Raw genomic sequence first — 15,067 nt, 5'->3', positions numbered from 1 at the left:
CAGCGATTCTTCTTGCTGTCGAGCAAAATGAGCTCCTAGCAACGGGCGAACTCGGCACTTCTTGAGGAATTTAAAATGGGAAATATGGCTCTTTGTTCGAACGAATCCTTAGTGCATGATTTATATAAGGTCATAAAATAATTCCGATTGCCAATTTAAGATTCGTTACTGAGCAGTCAACAATTCATCTTCTTATTATTTTAATATGACTGAATATATGTATGAGTGGCCATTGTTCCTAATCCGGAATTCGGTAACTTATTTGCGATAATAAAAACGAAGTGCTTTAGCAAGGTGCTTAGCCAGCTACAACATTTGTACCTATATTTAGCTATGATGGCACCCAAATATCTACTAATCTGATGTGCATTGTGAGTGCAGCTCTCGCGAGCGGGAATAGACTATAAATCCGTTTTTGCGGCGTTATTTCTCCGTCCGTCCATTTTCGAATGGGTAGGCTGTGCCGCAGCACAGTAGTGTTTTGCGGTGCAGTATATCGTCTACCAACGCCAGTGATTCATACGAGACCGCACCGCACCGCGGACGACGAATGTTACCGAGCAACCGAGGTGACCCTGTGGTCGTGAATAACTGGGCTTGACGAAACTGGTGGAAACTGACTGGCTGACCACCGAGAACTGGTACCGTAAAGTGGGGCTATTTGAGACAGTATTTAAAATCGCTATAAAATGAAGATCGTTTGATTTTTGTGTGATATTTTTGCTCAGGGAGGTGTGGAATCGAGCAGTAAATCGCCTGAGCAAAAAAGTAAGCATAAATTTTAAGTGGTTTTTATTTTATAGCAATTTTAAATACTGTCTCAAATAGCCCCACTGTCTCAAATAGCCCCACCTTACGGTACGCGCTCGCCAGCCGATGTTTGTCGTTCTATGCACATTGCTCTCGGCGTTACGGTTTGTTTGACCGTGGCCGCCCGTCTGGTAAGAGGGCCATCGTGTTACGCTGCTGCTGCGTGGGGTTAGTCAGTGCCACTGGCACAGGTCCCACACGGCCCCAGAGCGACTTCACAGATTGAACAGTGCCAATTTCATCGCATTAGATCATGGCGAAACGGTTCGAAGAATTGACGTAACACATCCAACATAATTTTAATGTAGCATAACTTTGAGCATGCACTGAGCTCTAAGCTGAAGCAAAAGGTGGAATGCGTGTACAGCCCTCAGCAGACTGCGTGGTAGGTATTCTTTTTTCGACAAAACCGATAATAACTCAAAGGTTATGCTATCACTTCGGAACTCACTGCAAATAGATGCGCAATGCTCCACTCCTTCGATTGGGTCTATCACTTGACAACTGCGTAGGTACGCCTGTGAGGCGACAAAATGCAAAAGTTTGTTTTGGGGGCAGATATAAACTTTTGAGTTTTGTTGCCAAACTGGATGGAAAATGAATACGATGAATTTGCCAATCTAAAGTGCGGAGTCTCAAACGTCTTGCTGTTATGATTTCCGAGTGACCGATAGCATAGTATTCGCGTTATTCTCGGTTTTGTCGGAAAAAGAATACCTACCTTATACCTACCACGCAGTTTGCAGAGGGCTCTACATAGATTTTCAATCTGTGCTAGATTTTTTTAAAAAGCTATATGTGAGTGACTATGGCTATGCCTTTAGTGTTTTCATTTTTTCTAATTAACTAACTATTCCCTTATCTTGATGTGGTTCAGGTGATTTGATTTAGGTGTAGAGCGGGGAAGCAAATCAGATGCAAATCAGATACAAAACGCTATAACGTCTCGGGCAGCACACGTGGTCACCAGGCCTCCGGTAAATCTGTTGGCAGAAGTGGTAATCCTCCGCACTGCGAATTCCTTTGGTTTCGCTTTACCAAGTTATCCGGTCTAACGTTCCCCGCAAATAAATAAGCATGTCAACATTTTTGTGTTTCAATTTGTCAACGACCTCCAGTAGTTCATATGGCTCGGCAATAGCTCAATTTTCCAATTCTTCTTTGTCCAAGATATTATAAAGAATGCGTTGACATGGGGCATAAGCCCCCGAGGCAATGCCCCTTAATTACTTTGGTTGACGATATAAAAACTGGAAAAACGAATCTCGTTTATTACACTCATCGATGTCTGAACACATCATGGTCTCATCTCTCCATTGCACCAAATGCGATACAGCATCTAGCCTGCTCTCTCCGCAACATTTTGAATAAATAACTAGTCTGTACGGATCAGTTAGTTGTTAGTCCATATGCAAAACCCCCCAATTGTACACACATCCTGGATGGTCGCTCTTCTAAATAAACCTACTGGCAATGCTCGATTTCTCGTCACATGACAGCACAGCCCCAATGAGTAAATAGTTGCATACCCTGAGTTGACATTCATCAGGTGAAATGTAATAAATACACGAATGGCATTTCACCATCAATACTTTAAATACTGAACAACTCAACACTCATCAACAAAGGTCAAGAACAGTGTCTTGGTGCAAGCACACAGGCTCCCTAAGACACTGCGAACGTCAAACGCACGTCTTCACTCCTATCGGCACGCCGTTCTCATCAATGAGCAATGTCCGATGCTGATCAGATCTCTGAACACGGCCGACTATCGGCACACGAGTCGCGTCCAGAACATCCATCGATAATGCCCCCCGAACAGTCGCCGCACGATTCATGAAAGCGCTGGACTCCGTCTGACGTCAGATGCTGTCATGGAGTTTCAGTGCAGCAGTTGAGCAATGCTCATGAAAATAATGGTCGACACGATACTCTAATATTTTACTCATTAGATCGTTCTTTAACTGAGCTGTTCGCCACAGCAGGTGATCACAACACGGCCTTCTTTAGTGGCCAGCCGTCCTTTTTGGTACCGTCGCCAGTCATGCCGGCGTCCTTTTTGCCTTGTCCCTTTTCCGCAGCGCCCGCCTCGGAGTAGGCCAGGCCCAAATTGTTCTCGTACATAGCGAGAGGCTCGTTCCACTTCTGCTGCTTGGCGGTGCCGAACACGCAGAACACCGTGTTCCCGAACACGAAGAACCCGGCGGCAGTCATGAACACTGTGCGCCAGTTCTCTAGAGTGGGCTGCCGGCAGAAAACGTCATCTAGTCAGCCCCGGGGGAGTGCGTTTAGAGTGCGGACAGCGAATCAAAAATCATGTAACACAACCGAACACAAAGTAACGGTTTACAGATGGCGCATCCTAGATGTTTCGCTGTCCCTATATGGCTACCCACTATCATATCGTCACGCTAAGCTATGACTTGAGCTCAAGAGTTAAGACATCACACTTCAATTTTCATTGGCATCGTTTGTAGATGAGCACATGCGCATATCTTCCGTTACAACAGCAAGGTAATGCAAATTTAAGGATGATGACCCTTTGCTGATGGCGCAAGGATCAATTTAAGATAACGGTCGGCGCACAGATGGCCTGGTATGAGGTCACGTTTGATGGATGAAGCGAAGTAAGAGTAAAATGTAGTAGAACTAAGAACACCAAAGGATCTAAATATTTCAGGATAGCGAGTAGTTGTAGCAATATCACTGCAAAAAGCGCAATTGAAAGGAAGCGGGGACTGGGGCATTTGAAGTGAGACATCTATACTTTTGAGAAGCATCCGGAAATTTACGAAGTGAAGCTCTTAAAAAGTTAACGCTGATTTGATCCAATCTTGTGTGCAACTAAAGTACATAAAACTTTTCGTGCAAGTCCATTCAGCAAACGAACTTTGTGTTTAACGAAATCGCTGCATATAGTACGCAACTTCGGCAATAAAACCACCGAACACTGAAATGTTGCGGGCCATTTTTCGACGCACTTTAGTGACGACGCCACTGCTGGCACGCGTTCGCTGTAATGCGTCAGTTCTGATTGCGCGGTGGGGTGTTACGCGCGCGCCCCGGGAACTCACGTGTCCGTTGATGACGTAGCCGGTGGCGAACGGCGCCAGGACGCCGGCCAGGGTGGCCACGCAGTTGGTCAGGCCCATCAGTGTGCCGGCGAAATTCGGAGCCAGGTCCATGTGGTTAATGTTGTATCCTGTGAACGGCGAGATGTGGGGTGGGTGTCAGATGAGAGGGAGAGAGAAGAGAGAGAGAGAGAGAGAGAGAGAGAGAGAGAGAGAGAGAGAGAGAGAGAGAGAGAGAGAGAGGAGAAAGAAAATAAGAAATTAAAAAAGATGAAACAAAGAGAGGGATAGACTTATTGGGCAGAGTGGTAAAGGGAAAAGGATAAGTGGAAAATATTTGGAGAAAGAGAGGATGAGTAAATAACAACGGAACCCTGACACTGCAAACAAAGAAAGGCTTTTAAGATTATGTCCGTGCACGTCGCGGAATTCGGATCGTCTCTTTTATTGACGGCTGCAAATTGATCCCGGCCCGTCGGCGATTGGTTCTCTCCACCCCCTCACCCCCCCCCCCCCCCCCTCCTACCCCGTCACACGCCGGCAGGCGGCCCGCTCCGCCAGACAGTGGACTACACACTAATGAAATCAATCGGCGGACCCCTTGAGTCGCTGCTCTATCGAACCGGGAGCCGGCGCCAGGAGTGCCGCCGCTTGGCGCGCCAAAAGCTGCGCCAGCTGTCGGCCCGTCAGCTGCCGGGCCATCAGCTGCCGAACCGTCAGCTGCCGGACTGCCAGCCGCCGAACCGTCAGCTTCGTTTGCCACCGGGTCTGCGGCGTCCGTGATGTTCAGTTTACATCAGAACTAGCACCTCAGCCGTTAAATCCTGACTTCCGCTGTTGTCGAACCTTACGTTCTCGGCATCGAGTGCCAATACCGACATCCTCGACTGTCGAGCTCTGACACACCGACACTGAGATAGTCGCCTCAGAGCCGGCTTCCCCAAACCCGGCAACCTACGTCGCTACTTGGATCGGCCCGGCTAGATATCGGCGGGCTGTGTAGGCCGGGACGGTGGAAATTACCGGGCGGGTGGCGATCCGCGCTGCAGCTGAGCCTGACAGACAGCCTGTTTACCGTCTGCCTCAGAGAGGAGGCTCGGAGACAATCACAGGCCCGCTCCCTATTGGCTGCACCAGATGTGGGCCAGCGCTAACTGGCTGGACGTGTAGCGATTTACATATGTTTGCTAGCGGTAATAGTATGCAGCATAACAATAGATCGGCTGCATCATAGATTAAATTATAATTGCTGGAATGTATTTCGACCAGAAAGTTGACATAATGTGAGGAAGTTCTAAAAGTACAAGGGTAAGGTATTTTCACCAATTAAAAATGATGACTATATAGAAGTACGCTCCAAGAAACATTCAAAGCTATCAAGCGAAGCTTCTTTTTAGCATGGAAAACTGGAAGGATGGACTTCTGCCAGGTTTCGAATACACGGGGGCTCGGTTGATGATATCATTATGATGATGTTGCTGAATATAGGCAGATAGCGATACTGCTAGAAAATATGCAACATGCCTATGAACATAGGCATGCTGCATGTTTTCTAGCAGTATCGCTGTCTGTCTATATATGCTGCCATGCTTCGAATCCTGATAAATGCCTCTGCATTTATCGCAAGTTTAACTTCCAGAAGAATATCTCCAATGTCCGGATAACTAAGAAGATCTGCACAAGAAACGTTGTATGAAGACCATCAGCGATCTTGCGAGCTGTATTTCATGCTTCACTTTAATTGCGCCTTCCCCATCTCTTCATGCATGCTCCAAGAATGCAATATCCGCAACAAAACACACATTATGAGTTTGATATTTAATTCACATTTTACGATTAGGTACGCCGCTCTGCGAAAGCCAAAGACCTGCCGCAAATCACTCATTTCTTTTAAACTGAAGCCGTTTACTCTGACGCTCATGTTCGATCGGTCTCTGTTTCATGCCTCTTGAACGGCATCAGCATCGAAGTTGACCGAGAGCAATAATTGCATCATTCAATGCCTGCTCAACATTCCGGAACTGACAATCCAATTTCCCTAGCTTATTTTGTACTTGCCGAATATCGCTGGGATAAACAGCGCATGGCGGAGGTGGACAACACGGTTTTCGGCATGGTGGTGGACAAGGAGGTATGCTTGGTTTGCAACAAGGCTTGCAGCATTTAGGTGGCGGCCGGCAGTAAGGCTTGCGAGGAGGTGGACACACAGGACGTTTTGGTGGTTCGCGAGTCACTACGGACTTCTCCACTTCGTATTTTTGACCACAGCATATTTCATATGTTTTGGTGTACTCTTCCCTTACTAAGTCTCCGGTGCATGGGTCGATATACTTATTACACCATTTTTCATCTTCGGGACATTTGCGACGACAAGTTTCCTTGGAGTCATAAAACATTGATGGCCTTTTGTTGCAGATTTTGTGTCTAGCAGTTTCTTCAATTCGAAGCGTTCTTGGCATACCACGATAGCCACAAAGATTTACATCGGTGTCGTTGTGTCAATTAACTTCAAATTTTATATAACTTAAGCATTTTTGCAAAATTTCGCCAAATTCGACAACGTCAAACACAAAAATTGACTGGAAATTGATACTTGATTTATTGCGAAAGACACGCTCGGGCCAATGATTCGGCATTACCTCCGGCCATGTTTGATTCGCCTTATTACTGGTATTTGCCTGTGTCTGGTAACTTCGGTGCGTCGTGCAGCGGAATTTTTTACCTATTCATTAGCTTCACTGTGGATTCTATGATTTATGAACAGCTCGAGACGCGAAGCTATCTATGCATAGGAATGAAGTTCATGTGTATTGCTTTCTCCTTCTACCGAGAGTGCTTTTGGGTGCTTTCCGTTTAAGCCTTCAATAGTTTTTATTTGTATTTTCTTTGCCTCTCTAATCATCGATGTACCCTGCGCTCCCGTGCAGGTACTCACCTGAGAAAATGGCTCCGTTGAATCCGACAGTGCCGACCATCAAGGAGATAACGGCTATGTCGTGACATCCGGTGTACGAAACACCGACCATCATAAGCGCCGGGATATACATGCCTGTAGACATAAATAACACGGTAATTATCTTAACAAATTCGGCCATTAACGTGCTTTATCTAGTCTGGCTGAGCCCTGACTCAGGGCCTTTTTATCTTGGCTACGTTTTTTGTCGAAAATAACACACATGCAATATCATCATGTGGCTCCTCACAACCTATTCACATTATTAACGTGTATACAACCAAATCATTTCCAACCAACTTCTCACAAACTTCTCGAAAGGTTCCAGAGATCGGTGAAATGTCTGGCTGCAGTTTGACAAAAGCCCGTTTACTCCACGCGTCTGGTTCAGGCAGAAGCTTCGTTCCGTTCGTTTACAGCCCCGGCTACGGAACTGCTCTGTGATGGCTGGCCCACTCGGCTCCGCCCCGCTCTGTTTGCCCTCAGGCCGAAACTTGGCCGCCTGAACAAACCAACAGTCGCGAGGCGCGTGACTGTGCCATTCCAGCGGTGTGTGAACAGCGGGGGCAGCCGACCTGCACCAGACATGCCAAGGAAAACGTTCCTCGCTACAGCAAGGATTTAAAAGATAAAAGTGCAAATTTTGACCATTTTCATAGAGTTCCGCATGTAAGGGCAAGCAAATACATGTAAATACATGCAAATTTCAACGCATTAGTGCGCGATGAGCGTAAGCGTTCTACATTCGTTGCAGTTCGATCTCGCCCATGAATTGTTAATATACAGGACTGGTTTAGATATTTTATCGTCAACTCACCGACTGAGTTCCACAGTTTCCTGTTGGCCGATAGGCCCAGTCCGCTGTTAACCAGGCCGTCGGACATGAACGACACGGTGAGCGCAAACACCACCTTCACCAGCTGCGGGATCGCCGAATAGAACGCGTTCTGCAAACAGGAGGACGATACCGCTGTTATGGCGGACAACGATCGGGAGCTGGAACGGGGCGACTGCGCTGGACAGATGAAGGATTGATGTGTTGGCAACAGTGTAAAATTTATTTAGCAACTTTAAACTCAAGCGGTGCCTTCGTTTCTTTTTACTATAATATGTAGTGTCCCTTTCATCTTGGAGTTTTCAGTTTAACATTGCGGGTATCATGTGCTATTCGAATTCAATTTTGGCGAGCATCGACCATTAGCCATAAATTGCTTCCATGTCAGTAGGCCAACTGTTCCGATGTCTTTAATGGATTCAGAGAAACCAATGTTCTGCAAAGCTACTACCGAACGGCTGCTTATTCTGAAGTTATGGAAACTAAACGACAATCGAGCTCCTTGTTCACATCGAATCGTGATGACGAGTACAGCGTGCGTGGATCATTAATCGGGTACGCACCTATACAATCCCGGTTGCAGAAAAAAATGATACGATTTGATACGATACGAAATGATAAGACCGTCTCTATACAATCACGTATAGCTGCGAGTTAGAGTACGTTATGTATTAAATGCTTGTTTACAATTAAACACCTAATAATTGTGTCGGTGACCGGCTGATACTGTGCTCCATTCCTTACCATGCTGAGCGGGTAGTGCAGCACGGTTCGTATGTACGTGGGCAGCTCCGTCATGATCATGTAGTCGCCCCAGTTTTGGCAGAAGTGCACCACAATCAGAGCGTAGAGAGGTCGCGACATCAGCGCCTGTTTCCACGGGAAACCCACCGGCTTCTCCTGAAATCGAAGATGACGGTCAGCTGAGGCTTAGGCGGGTGTCAACTTAGAAGTCATTTAATGTCATTGTAAACACGTTATCTGTAAGACCTTGAGTCAGCACGGGACTTATCGTCTCCATTACCGATAAAAAGGGACTGAGAGTCGGAGCGGGACTGGCCGACTGACCGAGTCGGCGGGCACGGCGTGCGGCTTGAAGTAGGTGTCGATGTAGAGTCGCTCCCTGGCCGAGATGCGCGGGTGTTGCGCCGGCGTGTCGTAGATGAGGAACAGCCAGCACATGTACCACAGCACGCCCACGCCGCCCGTCACGTAGAAGATGGACTGCCAGCCGCCGGCCCAGCGCCAGCCGGCCAGCGGACCCGACGCCAGAATCGTCATCGCCGTGCCCAGCTGCTTGCCTGAGGACGGACGCCACATTGGTCAGAAGATGACGGTCAGCAAAGTGTTCCCTCTATAGGTAGTGCTCTATAGACACCTACAACACTTGTACATTCAGCACTTTCAAATATCTCTTATTTATGTTCAGAGATCGGCTGCAACCATGGCTCCACCCAATCCACCTTTCAAACGCTGCAAAGTGCACAGATATGTACAACCATGACTTGACCCATTTGTCGCAATGTTGGCTGTTCTTACCGATATACACGAAGGTGCTGATTCGACTTCTCTCTGGGGGCGGCACCCAGCGGGACAGCATGAAGTGGATGGCCGGGCACGTCACTCCCTGTGAAAAAACAACCAGGTGCTCAGGTCAGGTGCTGAGGCCAGCACAGACTCAGCACATTCATGGAGACCCATGTGCGACTCGATATGCAGAATAGGTAGCAAAAAAGAAGGCCAATATCAGTGCATTCCAACAACCGACAGCACAGGCGGAAATGCGAATAGTTATTACGCATATTAGAGTTGACGTCTTTCTGTATCAGCCACTTCAATATTAGCCGTAAAATCTAGTCTAGAACATTGCTAATGCGTTTCTGATGTGACGATGCATGACAGAGTGTTTTTCCATAAATACGGCCAGACTAATATCATCACTTGCCAATGACGCATACAACCTGGTTTTGTACTTTGCGCGTCATATAGGGGTATTCTACGTCACTGCACATGCAGGCGGCCTGCGACCTCCACCCGGGAGATTCCACACGTCAGACCAGTGAGACAAAGTCCAGAGCACGACGGTTATCCCAGTGCAGTGGCCCCGCGGGCGCAGACGAGCGATTAAATGTCGTCAGGAATTGCACTACGCGGAAATAGGAGCGATTAATGTCTGCGGCGGCACCGAATGTATACGTCTCGAACGTATACTACACACATTGAGCGCGACTGCGAGATAGGACAGACGTCCACATGTGGGGCGTGCAATAACACTTATGCGACGCAACGTTTAAAGTGAAATGCTATGTAAATAAATGGTGCGTCGAATACGTGACCTCCTAAGTTAACCATGACAATGTAGCAGAGCGCTCGAAACCAGAGACGGTGCCTTGGAGGCCACGATTCTGTACTTCGTAGGCACGCTTTTGTATGCTTGGTTTTCAAAATGGCAATTGGATATTTAGACATCAGTAGCGGCGGAGCACCTTTAATTAAGGGGGGAGGAGGCACTGCCGACTTTTGGTCCCATTCTTTCCATGCAACGCCCATAGAGCTAATGTTAAAATGCCAAAATCAAAGGGGGGTACGGTGCCCCGGTGCCCCTCCCCCCGCGTTCCGCCGCTTATGTTAGACATCGAAGCTGATTCAAAGCGTTTCACGACGACTGAGAATCACGCGAATGTCCCAGGTCCGCTATCCACAAGGGCTTCTTTCTACCATGGTGGGTCTGTGTTTACGCTTGTCATTTATCAAAACAAGCAATGCAGTCGTCATACGGACTTGGCTCTGCGGGGGGCTGGCTGCACGTTGAGCTCTCTCACACGTCCTATTGGGAATGTAACCAACGCCATAAAAGCTTACGCTGGGTTCTGGGGATGATAATCGTTCCACAGGAATTCGAAATGTTGAGCAGCATTGTTTGGAGAGCTGGCTTTGACATGGTACATGGACAGCGAGTGTTCAGTATTCATTGGTTAAATAAGCGTTCCCTTTGCCCGCGCTGTTGCTATGACCTCGCTCGCCACTGACGCATGCCAATGCGTCGTGTCGTGGGGCGGCTGTTATCACTCACGCTGGCCACACCCTGCAGGGCGCGGATGAAGATGAGCGCCTCGACCCTCCAGTGGGTGCAGACGGGCGTCAGCAGGTTCAGCAGCGCCGTCAGGAAGATGCCGCCGCCGAAGGTGCGCGCGGCGCCCACCCGCTCGGCCAGCCGGCCGCCCGGGATCTGCGACACCGTGTAGCCGACAAAGTAGGAGCTCAAGATGACACCCTGCATCATCTCGGTCCACACAAACGGCCCGTCCTGTAGAGGGAGAAGGGAGGAGTGGTACGTCAGAATTGACGTTAACGAGACAGCTGAAGTTGGATGCAAAATGTCAGCGGTTTGTTTACAGCAAAGCTTATGAAAAAAATAGCGGTATCTGAAAAGAAAATTCGCCGCTTTGGAAATGTAACGCTTCAAACATACATGGCACATCTTAGTCACAAGTGCTCGTTCATGAAATGCCACCGTAATCCGGGCACCACACCCACCTCAGTGATGACGACCTCCTCTTTGGGCGCCGCCTTGCCCTGGTGGCAGATGTCCACGTCTGGCGGCGGCGCCGAGGCGTTGGGCCCGCCCGGGTGCTGGTGCGACAGCTCGGCTAGCGCCGTGTGGTTCACCATCGCCACTATGGCCATCGACATGTTGACGCGCAGGGAGAAGGAGACGAAGAAGCCGAGACAGCCGAGCACGGCCAGCGAGTGACGTGCGCCCCAGCCTGCGGTCAACAGGGCACGGCCATACAGCGTCAGCTCACAGAGAGGCAGGGGCCAGCCTACCAGCATGACGTTTGCAGCTATTTCATAACAATGCAGTCAATTGAAGGGGAGCAACAAAATTAACTATTTGCAAAATGCTATTTAATAATTAATAATGAATAATTCTCATTGTAGTAAACCGTAAACTAAGAAAGCAAGAAAACGCTTATTTACCTACATTGACCAAAAAGCGAGCATTAGCACAGCTTCAGTAGTTCCGGCTTTTGCCGCTCTTGCCTTCAGCTGCATCGAGCTTCACGTAAAATTTGTTTGTACGGTAGTGCCTTCCAAAGTAAATGTTCAAAAATATGCTTGCCTCCATAGAATTATTATTCACCAACGAAATTCAACGTCTTAGAATCATTCAGTGGTAACATTAACTAGGAAAATGTTATGAATTGAATAAGAATTAAGTCCGTAAATAACACAAATTTTCTGGAATCTGGACCATACCGCTTTTCTAATTCACTCATTCTATCAGACTGTATGACTGTTACCATTCACTGCAATCCTTGCATTAATTTTGCCTCGCAAGCCAGCGCGTTGTTACCGGACATGCCAATAATTCAACGTTCGGCTTTATCAAGAAAGCGATGCAGTCTGACATCATGTTAATTGTTTCTGTAATTCAGAGTGGATATAATTTTCAGCGAAATGCATCGATATTTCCAGTAAACATCCTGGAACACCTGGCGGTGCGTGATGACCGGAGTTTCCCCGTCAGTTCCCCTCCAAGTCCGATGGGCGGACGGCCGCTGACGGTCGGCCGGCCGGCTGACTGGGAGGTAGGCTGTGCCGCAGCACACGTTCTGCCCCGGGCGCATGGACAGAGCGGCGGAGGGTGAGGGGCAGCGATCGGTGCGGGACAGGCGCCGAGGAACGACAGGGCTAGGGCAGTGTGCAGTTGCTGAGGTAAGTACTGTGACTGTCCGCTGCCTCCTTTAGCCGCAATATCCTGATTTTGATACGGGTAACATTTTGATAGATTTATCACGTCATAAATGCGTTTTGTTCGCGCTTTATTTTATGCATGCTACTCAGCACCTAATGTATTTATGGAGAGGCAATGTCTCACATTCTTTTATATAGTCTAGCTAGTTTATATGAATGAAAGCAAAGGACTCAGCATAACTACTTTTCCTGTCAAACCCAACTATGTGTGAATTCACTCTCGTCGAATTGTGTTCAGGTGAGTGTCGTTTTATGCTTCCATTAGACGTTTTTACGCACTGTTTTGCTGTAATATGCCAGTTGTGAATCCACCTGTTGCGGATGCATTATTTATGAATACCTTTCATTCACAACAGTCATTGAATGCACCGCACAAGGATTCTCCCTATATGACGCGTAGTTATTAATCGCCGGTTGCGATGCGATATCTACAAATATCTCACCATTAGGTCGCTTGACGTCCATCCGTTTGCCGTCCACCAGGGCGCCATAGTAGGGATGGTTCTCGTCCAGAAGACACCGCTCGTTCTCATCCCCCGAGCTGGAGCTGCAAGAACAGAGACAGCGTGTGAGTGGTGCACGGAGGGCGGGAATCCCGGGACAGACGCGGTCATCTTTTCACTGCCGTCAATATCGACTGTCCGGAATGTTGATAAGCATGTATGGATTATTGGATTGAAATTATGTCGGATGGATTAAAATTATGTCAGTAACTGACTGTCACTACTTGGTAATTGTTCAGCAAATTAGTGTTTCTGGCTTGAAAAGTATTTGTTATTACTCATGGTCTGCTCCTGTTCTAGCACTTGAGGCAGCCATCAATTCAATTCAATTAATATTGCCGCAATTCATCAACAATGATTCTTAGTTGCTGCCCATCTATCTCTCAAGTCTACTAATTACCAGCAGATGTTAATAAAACATAAAAGCCATCAACCGTTTTACAAATTTGATTTAAAAGATTGTCGCGCCTCATGATGTCCATTTTATCATGTTTAATAATGGATGCCTAAGGCTGTTGGCAGGTGATGTCGATGACTGAAGAATGATGGTGAAAAAGTTTATTAATTTCATTGTCATTGAAACAGGAAAATGCATAAATATCGGCATGCATATTACATGTCTAGTCCGTGAATTTTACCCGGGCTATTTGTTTCAGGCTTTTGAGCCCTTGATAGTTTCTAATCGCAATAATGGCACAACTGCAATATTGTGTTTTAAACAAAAGTCTAACGTTTTTTGTGAGCAATTAATCCATTTCCATGAAGAATACGAAACAGAATTGCTATGAGCAAACGAAGAGTAAAAAAAGCAATGATATGGGTTCTAAACATAGAGTAAAAGGGGACGAGAAAGACTTGTATGAGACGGTGCGACCGTCTATGCCCACTGTCATTTCATATATTGTGTTTCTCCCGTTGCGTGCTCCTCATGTAGGTATGTACCAATTTTTGTTTGGTTTAAACGGACCCAATCAATGGTTATTTGTGAAAAGTACAGACCGTTTTGACGGTCACCTGGGGGAAACTACGGCTCGTTGTCGTGAAATACGATTGGTTAGGTATGCCTGGCTATCACCGGAGTCCGGACCATTCAGTAGCCCGTCAGCTTCTCCGCGGCAAAGGGCCCAAGTGGCAAAAGTTAGACTGTTATTTTGAAGCGAAACAATTTGACAAAAAAATAGGTAGAAGCTATGAGCGATACGTATGCACTGTCTATTGAGTGCATCTTTTATGTCTGATGCCGGGTTGATTTAATTAAATGTAGCATATACGAACATCAGAATATAATTATGAGAGCAAGTAGCAACTATTCAACGATCAAATAAAAATGAACAGCGACTAATAATGAAAGGTGATGTGGGCATCCATCACTGCTCTGCTCACCTGTCCTTGCTCAGCAGCCACACCATGGCTGCGACTGTGTCTGAGCAGCGGCCGCGCTCAGTCTCGGCAGGCACCGGCTCCGTGCGAGCTCCGCCAGTCACTGGGACGAGTGCACGCCTGGGCTCAGCTCGCGCCGCGCGCGCTACACTCGCCTCCGTCTGGCGGCCGGACTAGTCAGCTGGCCGGTGGCCGGCCGCCTATATACCGCCGCCGGCACCGGACATCCTCTGTTTAGAGACACGTCTGTGTCGCCTGCCCCGTGACGGGTGCGCGGCTGACCCATGCCCGGCCCAGCCCGGCCCGGCGACGGTGCCGATCCAGGCCCATCCAGCCGGCGCCGGACCGCCCGGTGGCCCTGCAGACGCCGCGCGGGGGCCGGTGTGGAGTCGGTTGGTAGATTTCCATACTCCGTTCGTGGAACATGTCACGGGTTGACACTTGCAATGAGTCTAAAGAACCAGGACGGGATCATTAGACCTTGGTCGCAATAATAAAACGTCAGGACATATTCACATACTCCATAAATTCATCATTGGAATTCGCCCCTGAGAGTCAGCCTAGGAAAAGCCAGCTGTCCATTGCATCAGTTTATTATCTAATGGTCTATATAACTTGAAACGGAGCTTTCGTATCACATGCAAATCATCTGAGATTTGAGGACATAAGTGAGAGATAGTTTAAACAAGTGCACAAAGTAATATTTTCATTCAATGCATTTCTTGAAACGTGCTAAGTAGTGCCGAAGTATTATTAT

The 15,067-nt window shown here is 47.7% G+C and overlaps 1 protein-coding gene across 1 annotated transcript; it reads right to left on the bottom strand.

The window, feature by feature from the left end:
* Positions 1 to 2,065: 2,065 nt before the first annotated feature.
* Positions 2,066 to 14,621, bottom strand: LOC122368710 (putative inorganic phosphate cotransporter). Its single transcript, XM_043342918.1, has 11 exons — positions 14,314 to 14,621; positions 12,871 to 12,974; positions 11,207 to 11,436; positions 10,743 to 10,976; positions 9,209 to 9,296; positions 8,738 to 8,970; positions 8,414 to 8,569; positions 7,652 to 7,781; positions 6,817 to 6,930; positions 3,885 to 4,012; positions 2,066 to 3,054 (listed from the first exon to the last, which is right to left on the bottom strand). The coding sequence occupies exons 1-11, from the start codon at positions 14,337 to 14,339 to the stop codon at positions 2,800 to 2,802; spliced, it is 1,698 nt and encodes a 565-aa protein (XP_043198853.1). The 5' UTR covers positions 14,340 to 14,621; the 3' UTR covers positions 2,066 to 2,799.
* Between the last annotated feature and the right edge of the window lie 446 nt (positions 14,622 to 15,067).

Source organism: Amphibalanus amphitrite, unplaced genomic scaffold (assembly GCF_019059575.1).
Source record: "Amphibalanus amphitrite isolate SeventyFive unplaced genomic scaffold, NRLGWU_Aamphi_draft 000032F_arrow, whole genome shotgun sequence".
Classification (NCBI taxonomy): domain Eukaryota; kingdom Metazoa; phylum Arthropoda; class Thecostraca; order Balanomorpha; family Balanidae; genus Amphibalanus; species Amphibalanus amphitrite.
Note: the sequence above shows the minus strand (reverse complement) of the source record. Positions and strands in the feature narration are given on the sequence as shown.

What these genes read in the sequence shown, in the direction of transcription:
- LOC122368710 (XM_043342918.1), bottom strand. Translation starts at nt 14,339, where the DNA reads ATGGTGTGGCTGCTGAGCAAGGACAG. An exon ending in ACGCCGTGCCCGCCGACTCG is followed by an intron (nt 8,570 to 8,737) that starts GTCAGTCGGCCA and finishes CTTCGATTTCAG; the next exon opens with GAGAAGCCGGTGGGTTTCCC. An exon ending in CAACGGAGCCATTTTCTCAG is followed by an intron (nt 4,013 to 6,816) that starts GTGAGTACCTGC and finishes CGCCGTTCACAG; the next exon opens with GATACAACATTAACCACATG.